At 34.8% G+C, this 19,979-nt stretch overlaps 1 protein-coding gene across 1 annotated transcript in view; it reads right to left on the bottom strand.

Annotated features, from left to right (window-relative positions):
• The window catches only part of RSBN1L (round spermatid basic protein 1 like), a 76,570-nt gene that overhangs the window by 19,394 nt on the left and 37,197 nt on the right, over positions 1-19,979 (bottom strand). The window contains exons 3-4 of the mRNA XM_024558962.4: positions 17,702-18,342; positions 56-193 (exon numbers count right to left, since the gene is read on the bottom strand). Of these exons, the coding sequence (XP_024414730.2) occupies positions 56-193; positions 17,702-18,342 (779 nt within the window). The remainder of the gene's footprint in view (positions 1-55; positions 194-17,701; positions 18,343-19,979) is intronic.

A 19,979-nucleotide genomic window follows, 5' to 3' on the forward strand; every position in this document is an offset into this window, starting at 1 on the left:
TGTAGCATGAAAGTAACACCCACAATTCAGATTGCTTGACATTGTTTTCTCTCACCTTTAAAAATGGTGAATCTTCCAACATGTCAAGGAACTCAGGGAAGTAATCTCCCACTTCTTCATCAACTGCTCCCACCAAACTGATTTGTCGCATTGGGCCAGCTCTGTAAGTACCGTGAGAATACGTTCTTTTTACCTGAAGGATATGGAATTAAAAGTTGTAAGTAAGATAATGCTTACTCTCACTGTGTAACATTAAATTATATTGTCCCAAAGTATTAGAACATAATGTGAGGTGAGCAAAACAAAACAAAAAGCTTTTACAAACAGTAAAATAAAGAAAGTCATTTTAAAAAACCTGCACTAAATCAAGCTATTTTACCTTCCCTACCTATACCTATGCACAGCTTATAAAAAGTTGAGATAAACAGCATAATTCTAGACAACTGATCATAACTTCTTACAATACACGAGTTCATTATTTGATCAATGGTGCTACTGAAATTATATTCAAAAGTTCATATATCTACATTTTTCTAATGGTTCATATCTTTCAATCAGATTTTTCCAAAGTACACACTGTAAAAATGTTACATTTAACCTCCACCAGTGGTTGGCATATCTAAAAGGCCACCAGGGATGATCTTCCCTTCTAAATCTTACTATATTAATTAGGATCCAGTTTACATTTCTAACTCTGATGAAACTACTAGAGATTAAGAAACCAGGAAGCCTTGGTCCCAAATCTACCTTTGCTATCGACCAGCAATGTGACCTTCAGAAATCACTTAAATTCTTTGAGTTTTAGTTTTATTAATTGTAACAATTTACCTTGGATTGCCTAGGAAAATGTCATAATTATATAGTCACCTGCATAGTGTTAGCAAATGGGTATTATTCAAATATCAACTAAAATAAAATAGCCTATACCTCAAAAATCATTAGTACTTTGAGTTTTCGTAAGTACATGTAAATCCTGCAAAGAGACCTATGCTTTTTCTATACTAACACGAGTAAACAAGTCTTTTTTTTAAGTAAACAACTTCCTTACATAAACAAATGTTAACCTAAACCCTACTTATTTTTTTCTCTGGATCAGCCTTTGTGGACAGTACATTTAGGGAGATTAAGCTGTCTTAGTTTTCCTGGGTCTATCATAGTTTTAAAAAATAAAACAAAAACCCTACTATAACATTATTAAGCTACAGAGAAGAAACAAATACAATTAATGACCAGGAAGCCAGTTCTAATTATTAACAAATTTAACATTCAGCCTTCCTGGAGTAAAATTTCTGTGTTTAAGTGTTAAGTAAAAACATATTATCATTTAGTAACCAAAAATGGGTAAAGCTTCTTGGGTGGTAATAGTAAAGATGAATAATGTTTTATCTGGTATCTTTCAGTACTTTACTAATTTTCATTTAACCACATGTTGTTACTTTAGGTTAGAATGATCACTTTGTTGACTGAAGAGATTACTGACCTAGCCATGTCACTTCATTCAGATTATACCTTTACATTAATTTCCAAGTTTACAAATGTTCTTTACAATTAAAATAGAACATACATCTAAAGTACACTAAATATTAAAAACTTTAACAGAAAGTAAGACAAACTTGATTTCCCTCCCCACTCCTCTGTCTCTCTTGGGGTTACCTAGAAAGAGGCTATATCTTTTGATGATTTTTTAAAAGTATGGCCCTATTAAAATTCATAAACATTTCAAAAGGATATTTGTGAGAAACTGAATTTCAAAAAGTAACATGCACTCTACTTGGATTATAATCTTAAATATTGTGTTTGAATCTTTATAGTTCTTGTCACCTCATAGCAAAGTACATATGTATTATATGTAAAATTCATTTACACACATAATTTGCTACAATAAAAGTACAGGTCCCTCTCCTCTTTCAGCAAAATGTGCTAAAACTGTAAAGTACATTCTGTTTGTCCACTATTAAAAACACAGGTAAATTCCACTATAAAGTATAGCCTTTTTAAAAACTGTATAGGGCCCTGGCTAGTGTGGCTCAGTGGATTTTGAGTGCCGGCCTGTGAACCAAAGGGTCACCAGTTTGATTCCCAGTCAGGGCACATGCCTGGGCCCAGGAGAGGCAACCACATATTGTAAAAAAAAAAAAACAAAACTAAAAAAACACAAAACAAAAAACAAAACTTATGTATACTTAGCTATCATATTTGAAACAAAATAGCAATGTTCTTCTAAAACATTTATTCTCTAAATATTCAAGATACTATTCTGATAATCTAATAGGAAATCTATAGCCATACTACCCTGAATGTGCTCAATATCTCTGATCTCATATGGTAAGCAGAGTTTGATTGGTTAGTACTTGATAACCCAGTAGGATGAATATAAATATATTTAAATTTAAAACTAAATTTTAAAAATTAAATGAAAATCATCAAAATATTAGTTGTGAAACTAATTTGAATTTTAAAATACATGTCACTGTAATATAACTTTTAATTACATACCATTTAACACTTTCTAGTTTAATAACCCAGTACTTCAAACATATACTAAATCAGTTGGAACCAATTATTTAATATTTTAAACATGGCAAATTGCATATAACAATGTATTCAAATTCAAAAAGTATGTACCTCTTAATGAAATATGTATATAGCACTTAAGCTGTTAAAACAAAATATAACAATATAATCCACACACTTCACAAAAATATTCCTTGATTTACGTGACAATTATTTTACTCCAATACTATATATAGTAAATACCCAGTTTCCCTTATTACATGGAATAAAAGTAAATCTATGATATCATTAAAAAGAAAATAAATTTCAATTCTCCCAAAACTCATCTATCTAACAATTACAACTCAAGGGCAGTGGAGTGGGCAGATGTAACAAGTAAGGGTTGAAAGAATTTCTGAAGAGCTAAAATAAATACCACAAAGACTGTGATTCCTAAAAGAGTGCTCTTATAACATATATATGTTTCTACATTAGGCATAATTCTAACTAATCTTTAAGATGATAAAGGATAAAAAACATAAGTTTAGAAGGGGGAGAGGGGCAAGAGGCAACCATAGCTATAGCTCCCCTAGGACAACAGTACTATAACATCATAATGGCAAACCTAGATCGAAAATAAATTAAGCTGCATATGCTCAGTAAAAAGGCTATCTTCATTAAAATCTTGATACTTAAAATATATGCTTCCATTACCTAGAAGAACTACTTATCTGGAAAACCTCACAACGTGATGACACTGGACGTTAGATTAATTACTAGGCTTCTTTTTACTCACTTCCATAAACATTAACCTAACCATCAGTTTTCTGATACAGTTAAAGTAGTAACCTGAAAATATAAAAACATGCCACTTTTAAAACATATCCTATATGCTTCCTATAAGAGCAATGTAGAGCTATACAGTACATACACTATTCTTCCCAATTTAGGTATAACACTCTCAAAAGATGACATAATAAAAGATAGGAATAATATGTGTATATTTGCAAAGCTTAATTTAAATAAATTTATATTTAATTAGTGGCTTATGAATGGATATAAGATTTTTAATCTAAATCTCCCTGTAGTCCCTGTACCCCGGCAAAAACCTACCACCATCATAACTGCATTTTAACTTTTCCCCTTGTATTTTTTTCTATAAATGTTATAAAAGGAAAGAAAAAAGCAGGAAATAGGATACTTCTTGTACCCACCACCAGTAAGTGTCATTAACAAAATCTTAGAAGTTTTAGTTAATGGGAAATGATTTATTTAAATTACGTTTAAACTAAAATCCTATACATCATTAATCTTAAAAAAAAAACACAACTTATGATTCTGAAGTTGCTTACTATAAAAAGAAAAAAGTGCACTTACTGACGGGAAACAGATTGCCAAATATAAATCTCTAAGGCTTAATACTGCTTTCTCTTATTTTTCTTTCAAAAATTGCTGCAACAAGGGAAGAAGCAAATATGGTACTAAGTAATTTTTAAAAACCATGAAGAATGACTCAGTTAAAACCATTTGCTGTTTCCCAAAATGTGTTCCCTAATGTGTCAATCCCTGAAGGTAAGAATTCTATAGTCTAGTAAGTGTGGAAAACTCTTCCTGTTTAGAGAGTTCACCAGCATTATACAAACCATTTTGACTTCAAAAACCTGTTTTTCCTATAGCTATTTTACTATACCTAGCCATATCCAAGATATTAAAAGTTACAAGGAATACTTTAATAGTGATCCATAAGTCATTCAATATTCCTAACTCTCTCTCTTCCCCTAGAAGATACTACAGTTGTTTCTAGCTAGTAGCATCATCAATCTGAAGAAAATACAAAAATAGCATAATTATTATAGCCAAAAATGTAAAGGGGTAAGGGTAGTAGAGGCTGTTAGTTCAATTCTTCTGGTTGGTTTCGTGAGGGAAAGTGGAGGAGGAAAATGAGAAAGGGAACTCTCTTACTTTATTATTTTTTAAAGATTTTATTTATTAATTTATAGACAGAGGGGAAGAGAAGGAGAAAGAGAGGGAGAGAAACATCAATGTGTGGTTGCCTCACATGCAACCCCAACTGGGGACCTGGCCTGCAACCCAGGCATGTGCCCTGACTGGGAATCGAACTGGAGCCCTTTGGTTCACAGGCTGGCGCTCAATCCAATGAGCCACACCAGCCGGGTCAGGACTCTCTTACTTTAAAAAACAAGGCCAGCTCATTGTATTCTTACTGAGGCAATCCAAACATTGAATATAAATGAGCATGCCACAAGGGGGAGGCATTCCCCAAAACACTTGGCATATCCTTTCAAATAAAAATAGGTAATAACATTTAATCAACATTCTATTTCAAATATATCCATATAACTTCAACTACAATAACAATGGCAGTGTTATTCATTTAAAAATTAGTACAATAAAGGAAAAATGGTTCTCATCCGGTACCTGCCATAATATTTTATATACACCAGTTCACAAGCATTCCCTTGAATGTGACAGGCACAATTAGTCAAAATTAAAGTTGAGTACAAAGGCAGGCAATGGTTCAAAGATGGCATATCAAATCATCTTTACTGACCTAGCACACTGAATAACCCCAGCATGAATTCAATAAATGTTACTTTTCTCTCTTCATTCTGCAGAGAAGCAAGGCTGACAGATCACACCAGGCTTTATAATTGTTTCACTACTAAAATATCAGCCTTTAATCATGAATTAACACCTTGACTTAAGTTATTTGATACAAACAACTTAAGACCAGGATAAATATAAAACAAGATTTAAAGTTTGGGGGAATGGGAAATTAAAAATTGCCTCATTTTTCATTTTCCCACAAGTCTTTATACTAAAGGATTCAGACTATGTGCTGATTAAATATTGAGAGACAAAATAGAAATTTCATGTATTCCTTAACAGATAAAATTCCCTTCTTACTTGCCTTTTTGTTTCCCTACCATCAAAGAAATAGGAGAACAACAAATATCGAAATGAATTTGAACAAAATAAAGACAGAAAAACTAGAATGGATGTGAAAGATTGCAAAATTCTTGGCCAAAAATTCTTCCCAAGTATGTATGCTTGTTTCTGAGCAATGTGACTGTGCCGATCATTAATAAGTGACTCCGATTGGCCATGTGACTTCCTTTGACCAATGACACATTAGCAAACACAACACAAGCAGAAGCTCGAGCACTGGGGATTGCCCTTTTTCTGCTCTATGGAACCCTGCAACTACTACCATGGGTAGGAGCCCAGGCTAACCTGCTAGATGATGAAATAAATCTGATCATCAACCCAGCTGACACTGCACCAACCAGCAGACACATAAGTGAGATCTCCTAAGACAAATGGATCTGCCAACCACCAGATAAGTGAATGAAGCCATTAAGCCCTAGTAGAGCTGACAAAGACAAAATAATTGTGAGAAATAACATTAGACCGTTAAGCTTTGAGGGTTTTTATTCACTGCAGCAAATGAACTGATATAGATAGGTTACAAACTTTCAGCAAATCATGTATGTACGTTTCTATTTCCAAAAGATTTTTATTACATAGTTGACATTATACCACTTACCTCAGAACCAAAACATTAAAGAAATGACATAACCTATTATCACAATATATAATTCCACAAGGTCTTCAAAATTTTCAGGTAACCTACAAGGATATAGAGGAAGATGGAAAACCAAAGAACAGGATGTCTTGATCCTTGGTCACTATGGTGTGTATATGTGTGTACACACACAAACACAAAACCCCTTGAACTAACACGTTTCAAGGATAAAGGCTAAACAGGTACAAAATGAGTTGGTTTTTTTTTTTAAACTTCATACAGAGTAATAGTAGAGAGATAAACACCATCACTATAAAGAACACAGAAATTGCTGATAATTTGTCGTCTTTTTGTTTACACAGAATTTAGGGCAATTTATTTTGGTTGCTCTGATTTTACTATTTTTTTTTTTAAAGGAAAAAAAAAAACCCTAGTCTCTTCAGGTTGTAAACTCAGCATGAACTTGGTTTAGGTTCCACACGACACTGGTAGTCAGTGCCGTCAGGTTACATATTCTGGGGAATGTTATTTACATTACTGTGAATGGCTGCAGTGTCGACTTATGCCATCATACAAGTATAGTGCCATGCTGGTAGTATTTATTCTTTGGGTCTGATCGAAACCTGGACATAAGATTAGGGAAACCTGTCTTAAAATTCAAATGAATGGGTTTTTATTAACAACATTCCAAACTTCACTATTTGCAAATTATAATATTAGAATACAAGAAAACACAAAATACATATTTTAACACTATTATATATACTATTTTATCTATTAAAGTGTTAATTAATTACATATATTCATTACCATTATCATGAATATCTTTGTTTGACATTGCTAAATGTACTTTCCAAACTAAGATTAAATAAAAAGAATAAAGATTAGATTCATACTCTTCTCTATTATCTCTTCTTACATGCTTCTGGATCTTTTGGATACTCCTTTTTGGATTGGTTTTGACTGGATCAAAGGTTTTTCAGAATATAAAACATAGGAAAAGCATTATGGACAGTTACTGGATTACAAAATTCTACAACTTGGAACTTTTCTCTATAGGCCTGCTTTCCTGTGCTGTATAAAAAGCATTATCTCAAAACTACCAAGGGTTTTGTCTATTGAACTTAGTTAATGAGAAGATATCATAATCAAACTATAAAGCTTTATTTGTGAGCAACCACTGGACCGTGAATTTGGCTTTATTATCCACAACTTGTCTTTGTTATGATTGATATTAAGTGAAACTACATTCCGATATGAATATCTCCCTTCCTTCCCCTAGAATACTAATACACATTAGCTCAATTAATGTTATCATCACAACCAGTTCTTTTGAACACAAATTTGCATGGCAGTATGTAGGCTTATTTCACATCAAAAATATATATTGGGTTAGACAAAAAGTTGGTTTGGTTTTTTCCATATGATGGCTCTAGTAGTGCTTAGTTGTCTTTACCTTCGTTTGAAACAATTTTGTTAGACTGTATTGTGACAGGTGTCATAACAGTGTGTATTTTTTTAAAAAAACTCATCAAAACTGGTGATTTTTTTGTGCAGCCACTTTAATATTGAAGATGGAGAAAGATACGGAACATTTTCGGTGTATTATTTCAAGAAAGGTAAAAGATTTCCTGAAATGCAGAAAAAGATTTCTGCAGTGTATGGAAAAGGTACTGTAACTGATCGAACGAGTCAAAAGTGGTTTGTGAAGTTTCTTGGTACTACCAACATTTTGGCCAAATAATTCTTTGCTGCGGGGTTGCCTTATGTATTGGAAGATGTTTAGCAGCACCCCTGGCCTCTACCCACTAGAAGCCAATAGTGAAATATAACCGACATACTCAAAACATCCAAATCAATGAAGTTATTGGTGAAAATGAAAAATGTGTCTTTTATTTTACAGAAAAAATTCAACAGACTTTTTGGCCAACCCAGTAGCTTCCCTTTGTGATTTTACTAAAAAACATGTATGATAATGCCATAGATAAGAGGGAGGGGGATACTGGAAGAGAAATGAAGTAAAAAATATATTTTCAATTTCTGAAGATGAGCGTTATCACACTCATACATGCTCAGAGCTTCCAAGTTCTCAAAAAGAGTGATTAACAAAATGAGGTCCTCAAATACCTAGCAATAAATCTAACAAAAGATGTACAAGATTTGTAAGCTGAAAACCAAAATATATTAAGAGAAAAAAAATACTATGGGAAATACCATGATCACAGACTGAAGATTCAATATTGTAAAGACAGCAGTTCTACTTAAACTCACCTAAAGATTCAATGTAATCCCAATCAACATCCCAGCAGATTTTTCTGTGGAATCTGACATGCCAACCATAAAGTTTATATGGAAATACAAACAATCAAGGTAATCTTGAATAACAGCAAATGATAAACTTATTCTACTAAATATAAAGAGTATCACATAAAGCTATACCAATTAAGACAAACAGAATAAAAATAAAGAGAGCCCAGAAACCCACACATATATGATAAACTGAGTTATGGCTAAGGTGGCAATGCAATTTAATGGGAAATAATGTCTTTTTCATAAATGATTGTAGCCACTGAATACCGTATGGAAAAATATGAACCTTGATCTTATACCATATGCAAAAGTTAATTCCAGAATAACTGTAGATTTAAACATGAAAGGTAAAACAATAACACCAGAAGAAAGTTTAGGAGAATACATTAACTACCTTGGAGTAGGCAAAGATTTCTTAAATACAATTCAAAAAGCACTAATAATACATGGTGGGGGGGGGCTTATAAATTAGATTACATTAAACTTAAGAACTTCCAGTTATCAAAAGAACTCTTAAAAGTAAAAAAAAAAAATAAGCCAACAAGTGAAATGAAGTATTTGCAACACATATAGCTGACACAATTCCTATTCATAATATGTGAAGAACTCCAACAAATCAATTAGAAAAAAAAAGCCCCCTAGAAAATGGACAAAAGAGTAAACCAGTAGTTTTACAAAAGAGGATATCCAACTGAACTACTATCTTTATATAAAAATGAGCTTGACTGACTTAGTCCTCAGGGAAATGCAAATTAAATGCATAACGACAGGCTATTAGAAAGCCAACAGAGTGGCTAAAATGAAAGATATGACCAAGTATAACCAAGGATGTGGAACACTACTGGTAGGAATTAAATTAGTACATAATGTTGGAAAACTGCAGTAGCTGGTATACCTGAACATTTGCACACCTTTTGATCCTAAATTTCCAATCTTACATATATACCCAACAGAAACAAATACATATGCTCACCAAAACACATGTATAAAAATACAATTAGCTGTTGCAACTATAATAGCCCCAAACTGGAAAGAACTCAAATACATCCACAGTAAACAAGGATAACTAAACCATGGTATATTCATGCAATGGAATGCCATAGAGCAATGAGAAAATAAACTGTTACTACACACAAGATGAATGAATCTCACAAACAATGCTAAAGGAAAGAAGCCACATATGACAACGTACCTATTATTTGATTGTATTATATAAAAATTCAAAACAGACTAAATTTATCTCTAGTGTTCCAACTCAGGCAAGTGGTAACCTGGGTGTTTATTTATATATTTTAGGTAGTGGGGATGGGCAGAATAGTGATAAGAAAGGGTTGGGGAGGGCTTTTAGCTACTAATAATATTCTACTTTTAAAAATCATGGACATGTTCACTTTATAAAGATTAATCAAGCTATACATTTAGAATGTGTGCATTCTGTGAACATATTATAATTCAGTAAAAAGGTTATTTTAAAATATCAGTTTTGAAAAGCTTTAAAATGTTTATTTTTAAAAAGTTTAAAATAAAAAATAGAACTACCACATGATCCTGCAATTCCACTTCTGGGTATTTATCCAAAGAAAACGAAATCATTATCTTGAAAAGAGATATGCGACCACCATGTTCACTACAGCAATATTTATAATAGCCAAGACATAGAAATAGGAACAACCCAAGTATCCACTGATGGATGAATGGATAAAGAACACACACACACACACACACACACACACACAGAGAGGAATATTATTCAGCCATTAAAAAAATAAAGAAATCCTGCCATGACAACATGGATAGATCTTGAGGGCATTATGCAAAGTGAAATAAGTCCGAGAAAAGACAAATTACATAATCTAACTTATATGTACAATCTTAAAACAACAACCTGACCTCACAGATACAGAGAACAACTGGTGGTTGTCAGAGGGATGAAAAGGATAACAGTGGTCAAAGGGTACAAACTTCTTGTTATTAGATAAATAAGTCATGGGATGTAATGTTCCGCATGTTGACTGCAGTTAACAATACTCTATTGTATATTTGAAAGTTGCTAAGAGAGTAGAGATTAAAAGTTCTCATCACAAGAAAAATAATTTGCAACTATGTGTGGTAACATACATTAACTAAACTGTGGTAATCATTTCACAATATATACATGTATCAAATCATTATGTTGCAACCTAAAACTAGTATGTTATGTGAATTATATCAATTTAAAAAAATAAAGAAAAACTCATACCTATTATGCAGTTATTTCCCATTTCCCCCTTATTCCTGCCACCCACCAATCTGCTTTCAGTTTCTAATTTACCTATTGTGCATATTTCATATAAATGGAATCACACAACATATGAACTTTTGTGACCGGCTTCTTCCACTTAACATTTTCAAGGTTCATCCACACTGTAGCATTAGCAGTATTTTATTACTTTTTATGGCTGGATTATATTTCATTGTGTGTACATACCAGAATTTAATCAACTCTTATCTACATAAGTATTTATGGTAATTTTTGATCTTCAGTACTTCCTGAACTCCCTACCATCAATTAACACACTCTTTAGAAGTCTTCTGTCAGAAGCTAGTCATCACCTATTCAACAAAATGTAAAGCTTTTGTAGTAACACACTAAATCAGTATAACTCTCTTTGTAAAACCTGTTAAGTCTACAGAGCATTTCTAACCACTACCCTGTCAACTGAGTACTATTATTATTATTATTATTTTGTAGGTGAGGAAACTGAGACATAAAGACCTTAAGTAGCTATTCATTGTCACGGCTGGTAAATGGCAAAACCAGGACTAAATCCTTTCCATCCACCCCACATCAGAGTTCATTCAACTACCCACACTAACCCAGTCACAACTTACTACTACACTGAGACTTTAAAATAATTCTACAAATCAAATTTGAAAGAAAGGCTCTCACATTCAGGACAAGCCTCAAGTTATAAACTGGTTTAGCTCTAAATCTATGTCTATAAGAGTCCTGTAATTCACAAAGCATTTTCCCAAATAGAAAACTGTATAAATGGTTTTAAAAAAACATTTCCTGTAAGGGTAACACAAATTAGGTTAAGAGACAGACAGAGCTTTTAGTGGAAGAGTCAAGAAACTGAAATAGAACTAAACCAAAATAAGTATGTTCATTTTTGTTCTACTGCTCTTTTGGATCTCGTTCGTTTTCATGAAGACAGTTTATAGGGACAAACTCAAGGCTACCTCCCAGTCTAGAGAGAACACTCCCACATTTAAGCTCTTAAAAAACCAACCAAACTAAGAATCCATTGTGGAGGAAATATCAAATGAACAGTTCAGGGCAGCTTTTCACTAGATAGTCTTCCCCACTACATAGGAATGGCCAGATCTGAAGGGTCTTGGGATAACACATGGACCTTGTACAGGCACCTTCCAACCATTAAGTCTAAAGCTAAAGAGGTAAAAGGAGTCCTTGCAACTGACAGATCAAATAGGTATGTGCCAGAGTCACAGCTGGTAATGGAGAAGATGCATCTGCCTAGAGTTTCTCTGTGCAGTATGTATTAGCCAAGCACCTTAAACAAGTAATAGCAACCAGGGTAGGCGGCTCTTTGAAGGGTTTGAGACCCACAACCTAGCCAAATACTGTCATGATTAATGAGTATCACCATGTCGTTTCACTTAATAACAAAAGCATGGTTTTCGTGCTGTATTTACTACATATTTAGATAAAAATTCTTATCAACCAAAAAAAATTAGTAATTCCTAACCTTAAAAGAAATTTCAAAAGCAAATGTAAGAATTATGACAGCCCTGGCCAGTGTGGTTCAGTTGGTTGGAGCACTGTCCCATTGACTCCCAATAAGGGCGCATACCCAGATTATGGGTTCAATCCCCAGTTGGGGTACATAAGAGAAGGCAATCAATCAATGTTTCTCTCTCACATCAATGTTCCTTTCTCTCCTTCCCTCTCTCTGTAAAAGCAATGAAATAAAAGGGTAAGGGTAAGGGTAAAAGGTAATAATAAAAAATAATAAGACATTTAAAAGATGACTGAAATAAACTTGCATAGTATGATAGTGAGAAAGTTTGTGATATATTGGAAACAAATGGGATTGGAAGTCAAGAGGCCTAGTATAAAATCTGCCAAACCTTAGCAGACATATAAATGACAGGCAAATGAATGATCTAGTACTGAAGGACTTTGGACAAGTTATTTCTTCCCTCACTGCATCTGCTTCCTATTCCTAAAATTAGATTGAAATGAAGATTGAATGAGTTACTACATATAAAGTGCTTAGAGCAGTTCTTCACACAGTCAGTACTCAATAAATAGTACACACTATTACCAACTGCCAGTCAAGTTTTACCACTAAATTCAGGTATAATCTCAGACAAGTTACTAGTCATTTTGGAATTCTATAAAATGACAGGGGTCTGAAAAATATTTCAATTCTGATTCTCAAAAATTGTATTAGTGAATAATTCCCACACACATACATTAAAACTTTAAATACTACCATATTTTCAAGACTATAGTATATTATAGAATGTGCATGAAACAAGAGTTCCAGCCATGATGGAGGCATATGCAGATACACTTTGCCTCCCTGCATAACCAAGAAGGAAACAACCAATTTAAAGACAGAAAACAGCCAGAACTTCCAGAAAATTAAACTGTATAGAAGTCCAACAATCAAGGAGTTAAAGAAGAAACATTCATCCAGCCTGGTAGGAGGGCAGAGAGGGGCAGCTGAGGTGGAGAGGATGTGAGACAAGGTGGCAGCTGGTGTACCGGGGAAGCAAGGCAGCAGTAGGCAGACTGGGCAGGCCCACATCCAAGTGCAGATAAACAGGGAGGAACAACTGGGGAGCAAACCAGACCACACAACCCAGGGTTTCAGCACCAGCCAAATAAAGCCTCAGAACCTCTGACTGTAAAAACCTGTGGGGGTTGTGGCTGCAGAAGAAACTGCCAGTCTCTTGAAAGTGGGGCAAGAGCCCAGCAAGCGGCATTGTTCCCTCTCTCATCCCTCCCCCACATACCATGTCACAATGCAGCAAAGTGGGTTGCCCCACTCTGGAGGATACCTAAGGCTCCACCCCCTACAATGTAACAGGTGCCCTGACACAAAGAAATATGGCCCAAATGAAAGATCGAAACTCCAGAAAAAGAACTAAGCGATGGGGACATAGCCCATCTATTAGATGCAGAGTTCAAAACACTGGTAATCAGGATACTCACAGAAATGGTTAAGTATGGCCACAAAATAGAGGAAAAAGTGAAGACTATGCAAAGTGAAATAAAGCAAAATATACAGGGAACCAACAGTGAAGGGAAGGAAAGTGGAACTCAAATCAACAATTGGAACAAAAGGAAGAAATAAACATTCAACCAGAAAAGAATGAACAAAAAATAATTGAAAAAAAAAATAGATAAGACGCTTAGGAACTTTTGGGACAATTTTAAATGCTCCAACATCCGAATTATAGGGGTGACAGAAGGAGAAGAGGAAGAGCAAGAAATTGAAAACTTGCTTGAAAAAATAATGAAGGAGAACTTCCCCACCTGGTAAAAGAAATAGACATACAAGTCCAGGAAGCTTAGAAAGCCCCAAATAAGGTGGACCCAAAGAACACACCAAGACACCTCATAGTTAAATTGCCAAAGATTAAAGATAAGGAGAGAATCTTAAAAGCTGTAAGAGAAAAGGAGACACTTACCTACAAAGGAGTTTCCATAAGGCTATCACCTGATTTCTCAAAAGAAAGCTTGCAGGCAAGAAGGGGCTGGAAAGAAGTATTCAAAGTCATGAAAGGCAAGGACCTACATGAAAGACAAGATGACTCTGTCCAGCAAAGCTATCATTTAGAATGGGAGGACAGATAAGGTGCTTCCCAGATAAGGTCAAGTCAAAGGAGTTCATCATCACCAAGCCCTTATTATATGAAATGTTAAAGGGACTTATCTAAGAAAAAGAAGAAGATCAAAACTATGAACAGTAAAATGACAACAAACTATCAACAACTGAACCTAAAAAAACAAAAACAAAAACAAACTAAGCAAAGGACTTCTGGCCGAGATGGAGGCATACATAGACACGCTGTGCCACCTCACACAATCAACAGAAGGACAACGACAATTTAAAAACAAAAAACAAACAGAAAATCGAACTGTATGGAAGTCCAACAACCAAGGAGATAAAGAAGACACGTCCATCCAGACCGGTAAGAGGGGCGGAGACGGGGCAGCTGGGAGGAGAGGACTCTCGGCAAGGCAGCAGCTGGCAGATCCAAGTGAGGTGGTGGACTGTGGAGCAGGGTGGGCAAAGCTGCAGCTGGCCAGTGAGGCAGCAGCTGGTGGACCAGGGGACAAACCACACAATCCAGAGTTCCAGCGTGGGGAAATAAAGCCTCAAATCACTAATTGAAAACACCTGTGGAGGTTGAGGCAGCAGTGGGAGAAACTCCCAGCCTCACAGGAGAGTTCCTTGGAGAGACCCACAGGGTCCTAGAACACACACAAAACCACCCACTCGGGAAGTAGCACCCGAAGGGCCCAATTTGATTATGGGTAGCAGAGGGAGTGACTGAAAACCAACAGAGAGTGGAGCAAGTGCCATTGCTCCCTATCGGACCCCACCCCCACATACAGGATCACAACACTGCTACGAGCATTACCCTGCCCTGGTGAACACCTAAGGCTCCACCCCTTTACGTAATAGGTGTGCCAAGACAAAAAAAAAAATGGCCTGAATGAAAGAACAGATCAAAGCTCCAGAAAAAAAATAACTAAGTGACGAAGAGATAGCCAACCTATCAGATGCACAGTTCAAAACACTGGTAATCAGGAGGCTCACAGAATTGGTTGAATTTGGTTGCAAATTAGATGAAAATATGAAGGCTATCCTAAGAGAAACAAAGGAAAATGTACAGGGAACCAATAGTGATGCGAAGGAAACTGGGACTCAAATCAACACTGTGGACCAGAAGGAAGAAAGAAACATCCAACCAGAAAAGAATGAAGAAATAAGAATTCAAAAAAATGAGGAGAGGCTTAGGAACCTCCAGGACATCTTTAAACATTCCAACATCTGAATTATAGAGGTACCAGAAGGAGAAGAGGAAGAGCAAAACATTGAAAATTTATTTGAACAAATAATGAAGGAGAACTTCCCTAATCTGGCAAAGGAAATAGACTTCCAGGAAGTCCAGGAAGCTCAGAGAGTCCCAAAGAAGCTGGACCCAAGGAGGAGCACACCAAGGCACATCATCATTACATTACCCAAGATGAAACAGAAGGAGAGACTCTTAGAAGCAGCAAGAGAAAAGAACACAGTTACCTACAAAGGACTTTCCATAAGACTGTCAGCTGATTTCTCAAAAGAGACCTTACAGGCAAGAAGGGGCTGAAAAGAAGTATTCCAAGTCATGAAAGGCAAGGACCTACATCCAAGATTACTCTATCCAGCAAAGTTATCATTTAGAATGGAAGGGCAGATAAAGTGTTTCTCAGATAAGGTCAAGTTAAAGCAGTTCATCATCACCAAGCCCTTATTATATGAAATGTTAAAGGGACTGATCTAAAAAAAAGAAGATAAAAAATATGAACAGTAAAAATGATAGCAAACTCACAGTTATTAACAACCACACCTAAAACAAAAACAAAAGCAAACTAAGCAAACAACTAGAACAGGAACAGAATCACAGAAATGGAGATCACATGGAGGGTTATCAACAGGGGAGTGGGAGGGGGAGAGAGGGGGGAAAGGTACAGAGAATAAGTAGCAAAAATGGTAGGTAGAAAATAGACAGGGGGAGGGTAAGAATAGTATAGGAAATGTAGAAGCCAAAGAACTTATATGTATGACCCATGGACATGAACTATAGGGGGGAATGTGGGAGGGAATGGGTGTGAAGGATGGAGTGGAGTGAAGGGGGGGAAATGGGACAACTGTAATAGCATAATCAATAAAATATATATTTTTAAAAAACTAAGCAAACAACTAGAACAGGAGCAGATTCTCAGAAATGGAGATCACATGGAGAGAGATCAGAGGGGAAGGGGGAGAATGGAGGAAAAGTTACAGGGAATAAGAAGCATAATTGGTAGGTACAAAATAGACAGGGGGAGGTTAAGAACAGTTTAGGAAACGGAGAAGCCAAAGAACTTTTATGTACAACCCATGGACATAAACTAAAGGGAGGGAATGCTGGAGGGAATGGGGGTACCAGGTGGATGGGGATAAAGGGGGAAAAAAAGAATGGAACAACTTTAATAGCATAATCAATAAACTATACTTTAAAAAAGAATATACATGAAACACACTGTAGGGGTGGGAGGTTTGGTATATGTGTAAGTGATCAGCCATCCAGACTATCACCTAAAATGGAGACTGTAATTTAAAACACACAAGTGTGTGTATCTACATACACACACATACTCGGAATAAGGAAAAGAGTCCTAGATAAAGATGGAGATTTTGATCTCCATCTTTATGGCATTGTTGCCAACCTTAAAACTGTAAGTTACTCCTATCTATGTTTGTTTGTTTATCTGTAAGTTGAGAAAAGTGGAATATATGATTACTAAGATCCCTCTGAAACTTTATTTACTTTTTTCCTCCTTCCAAACTAGAATGATACAATTATTACCTAGAAAATCAGACATTTTAGCGCCCATAAGTATGAAAATTGGCTGATTTCATGGTCTAAGCAATGCCTGATCTGAGAGTGGGAGAAAACCTTACCAATCTTTTAGATGGTCGTACATTCACTTTCGAAAGCCAACAGACTTAATTCTGTTTCTGCTTTCTAAAATAATGTATATTCACCTTAGAGAAGGATAGGCAATGAAAATTAGCTTGATATATGCACTGATATGGGAATTTTCTCACATAATCACAAAATTAACTGATGACTCCTCTTTTTCACAGTATTTTTAATAGCCAAAATTTATTCACCATCTACTATGTGATGGATCCAGTGCTGAGCACTTTTAAGGCATTATCACATAAACCAAGAAGATAATTTTAGGTAATTTTCAGGTAAGAAAACTCTTGTAAGGGCTGAAAAATACATGACTGAATTCATTCATTTCATTTCCAAGGCAAATCCTTGCAAAAGAGTACAACAGAATCTTAATTATTTTGTTAATTAACTTTAAGAAAAAACAGATATATAGAAACCAATTTAAATTCTTATGTCCACATCAAGAATGTAATTTATTCTTAGTAATGCCAAGAGGTTTCTTACCATTATATTCTTAACCTTTTATTTCAAACCCATAGCAAAATGAGAAACGAAGAACAGAAAGTTGTCTAAAAATATAATTAAAAGTTTATTTTTTAAAAAAAGCTAAAAATTTCTTACCTGAGCATGAAAATTGGACATAGTCGTTGTCTCTATATCCTTCTTTCCCAAAATCTCCATTTTCACTGGTGAATTGGGAAAATTAAATGAAAAGTAGTCTAAAAAGTCAGGTAAATAAGCAGCTGCCCCATGAACAATACCCATTACATAGAAAGCTGCAGAGTTTTCATTTTCACTGAATACTAGACCCACAAACTCTTCTGCAAACCTCTCCATCTCCACAGGAGACAGATGGGTTAGTTCATTACTGTAGGCATGGATAACTGACGCACCTCCATTAGGCTGATGCTCAATATGAATGAGCTGTTTGAACTCCAAAGTGTCCAGCCTTTTGAGGTTATTGTGAACCCGTGGCTCCTTTAGTGAGACAAATGGAAACTCACTGTTCTCTGAAATTTTGGAATCATAGTTCTTGGTATCCAAATTCTTTCCACTGTAATCCTTTATGTTATCACTTAGGATGCCTTTGGGTTCTTGATCTTCAAAGTCAGATAGCAATCCTGAGCAGATGGTTTGAATAGATTTGCTGTACATTTTTGGACGCTTCCTTTTTTCATTCTCTTTGTGTTTCTTTTTCTTTTTCTTCTTTACCTTTTTAATTTGTAAGTCTTCTACATTTGTTTTTGGCTTCTCCTTCCCACCTGTTGGGAAAACATTTTTTTTTTGAAACTCTGTATTTTAGTTACTTAAAAAAACCATGCTTTAGGAACTGTTTTATAATAAATAAGCAAAGTTTACTTAAAATTAAGTTTATATTTGGGACTCATTTTACACAATATTGAAAATCATTATTTAGTCAGTTTCTCTGCTCCTCTCTACACACACACAAATACAGACCAACGCTTAAGACAAAATTACACCACTGAATCAGTGTTTACTGAAATAATGAAATGAGCGAATGTTTTAGAAAGCATAATCTTCAAATTTTAAATATAGAAAATCAGAAATGAAAAGTTGAACAAAAGTGAATACAACGCTTTCCAGATGTTTCCCAATGATATATTTGATGATATATATATGAGATAATATATATCACATTTAAGTTCTTAAAAATTGCATATAGGTATCAAGATCTAAAAATCATAAAAGGAGAAAATACTTGCTTAGTAATAAAAGCAACAAACAGCAATTCCTTAGCTTTTTACTATATTTCTTCCTTAGAAAACTACTCTTGCATCTAAAATGGGCTGTTTTAGGTACACTACAGTTTACAAAGTTCCCAGTGAATACGTCACAAGATACCATAAAGGAAATGACAAAACTAGAATAATTTCTCATGTCTTAAGCACAAATGATACCCATGTACTAATAAAGAGCGGAATTAAAAGGTAAAAAAAAATACATTGGGTATTATAAGCTTATATATTAATGAGTTTCTATAACCAAAGGCAAGTACAGTCTGGGTTCAAAAATTTAGAACTCCAAAGAACAAAAAAAATTATTCCACAGAGACTTTAAAACTATAGAATCTAAGTATATATATAAACACAATATTATCACAGTATATTTATTTCTATACAATAGGAAAAATAGAAAAAAGTGAAAATTCTCACAAGAAATTATGTTTCCTAAGACATTACGAAAAGGCCATTAAGCTGGTAAGTTGAAGAGGCATTCACTGTTTTCACTTATTTCACTTTATAGATAACCTTCCTGAATTTAATGGTCCCACCTACTTCTTTACCTAAATTTTTCCATCTTTACATATCTCTTTTATTCCTTTCTCAAGCAAGTAAGATGTCCTGCCTGCTTTCCAAATCTAAGTCCCTCCTACCATTCCAAAAACATTTGCTTAATAGTTCTTTCCTCTTCTTTTACCATCAAACTTCTTGTAAACAACAGTCTATGTCCAGTGCCTTCTCTTTTTTACCTTACCATTCCCATCCCTTAAACTGTGGGTCTGCTTCCAGTCTACTCTAATTTTCTTTCCCAGAATCTTCAAATTATCAGTGATATTCTCTCAAATTATTCTTCCTGATCTTCCCAAGGTTGGACAGAATTATCCAGCTCATCTTTGATTATTTTTGACCTCCTTGATTACTACTGCCTTAATTTTTGGTCTAACTGCCTCATGACTGACTGTCTCTCATCTTCAATTCTAGAGCCATATTAATCTTTAAGTTTTATATATTGTTTTAATCATATTCATCCCTTGATTCAACTGCTTTCAAAGGTCTCGATGCCTACCAAATAAATAATATAACCTCTCCAGTGTAGAAGACAATGTCCTCAAGAAACTCATGCTGTGATCCATCTTCACTACTTACAATTTCTTATA

The sequence above is a fragment of the Desmodus rotundus genome, chromosome 6, assembly GCF_022682495.2.
Source record: "Desmodus rotundus isolate HL8 chromosome 6, HLdesRot8A.1, whole genome shotgun sequence".
Taxonomy (NCBI): domain Eukaryota; kingdom Metazoa; phylum Chordata; class Mammalia; order Chiroptera; family Phyllostomidae; genus Desmodus; species Desmodus rotundus.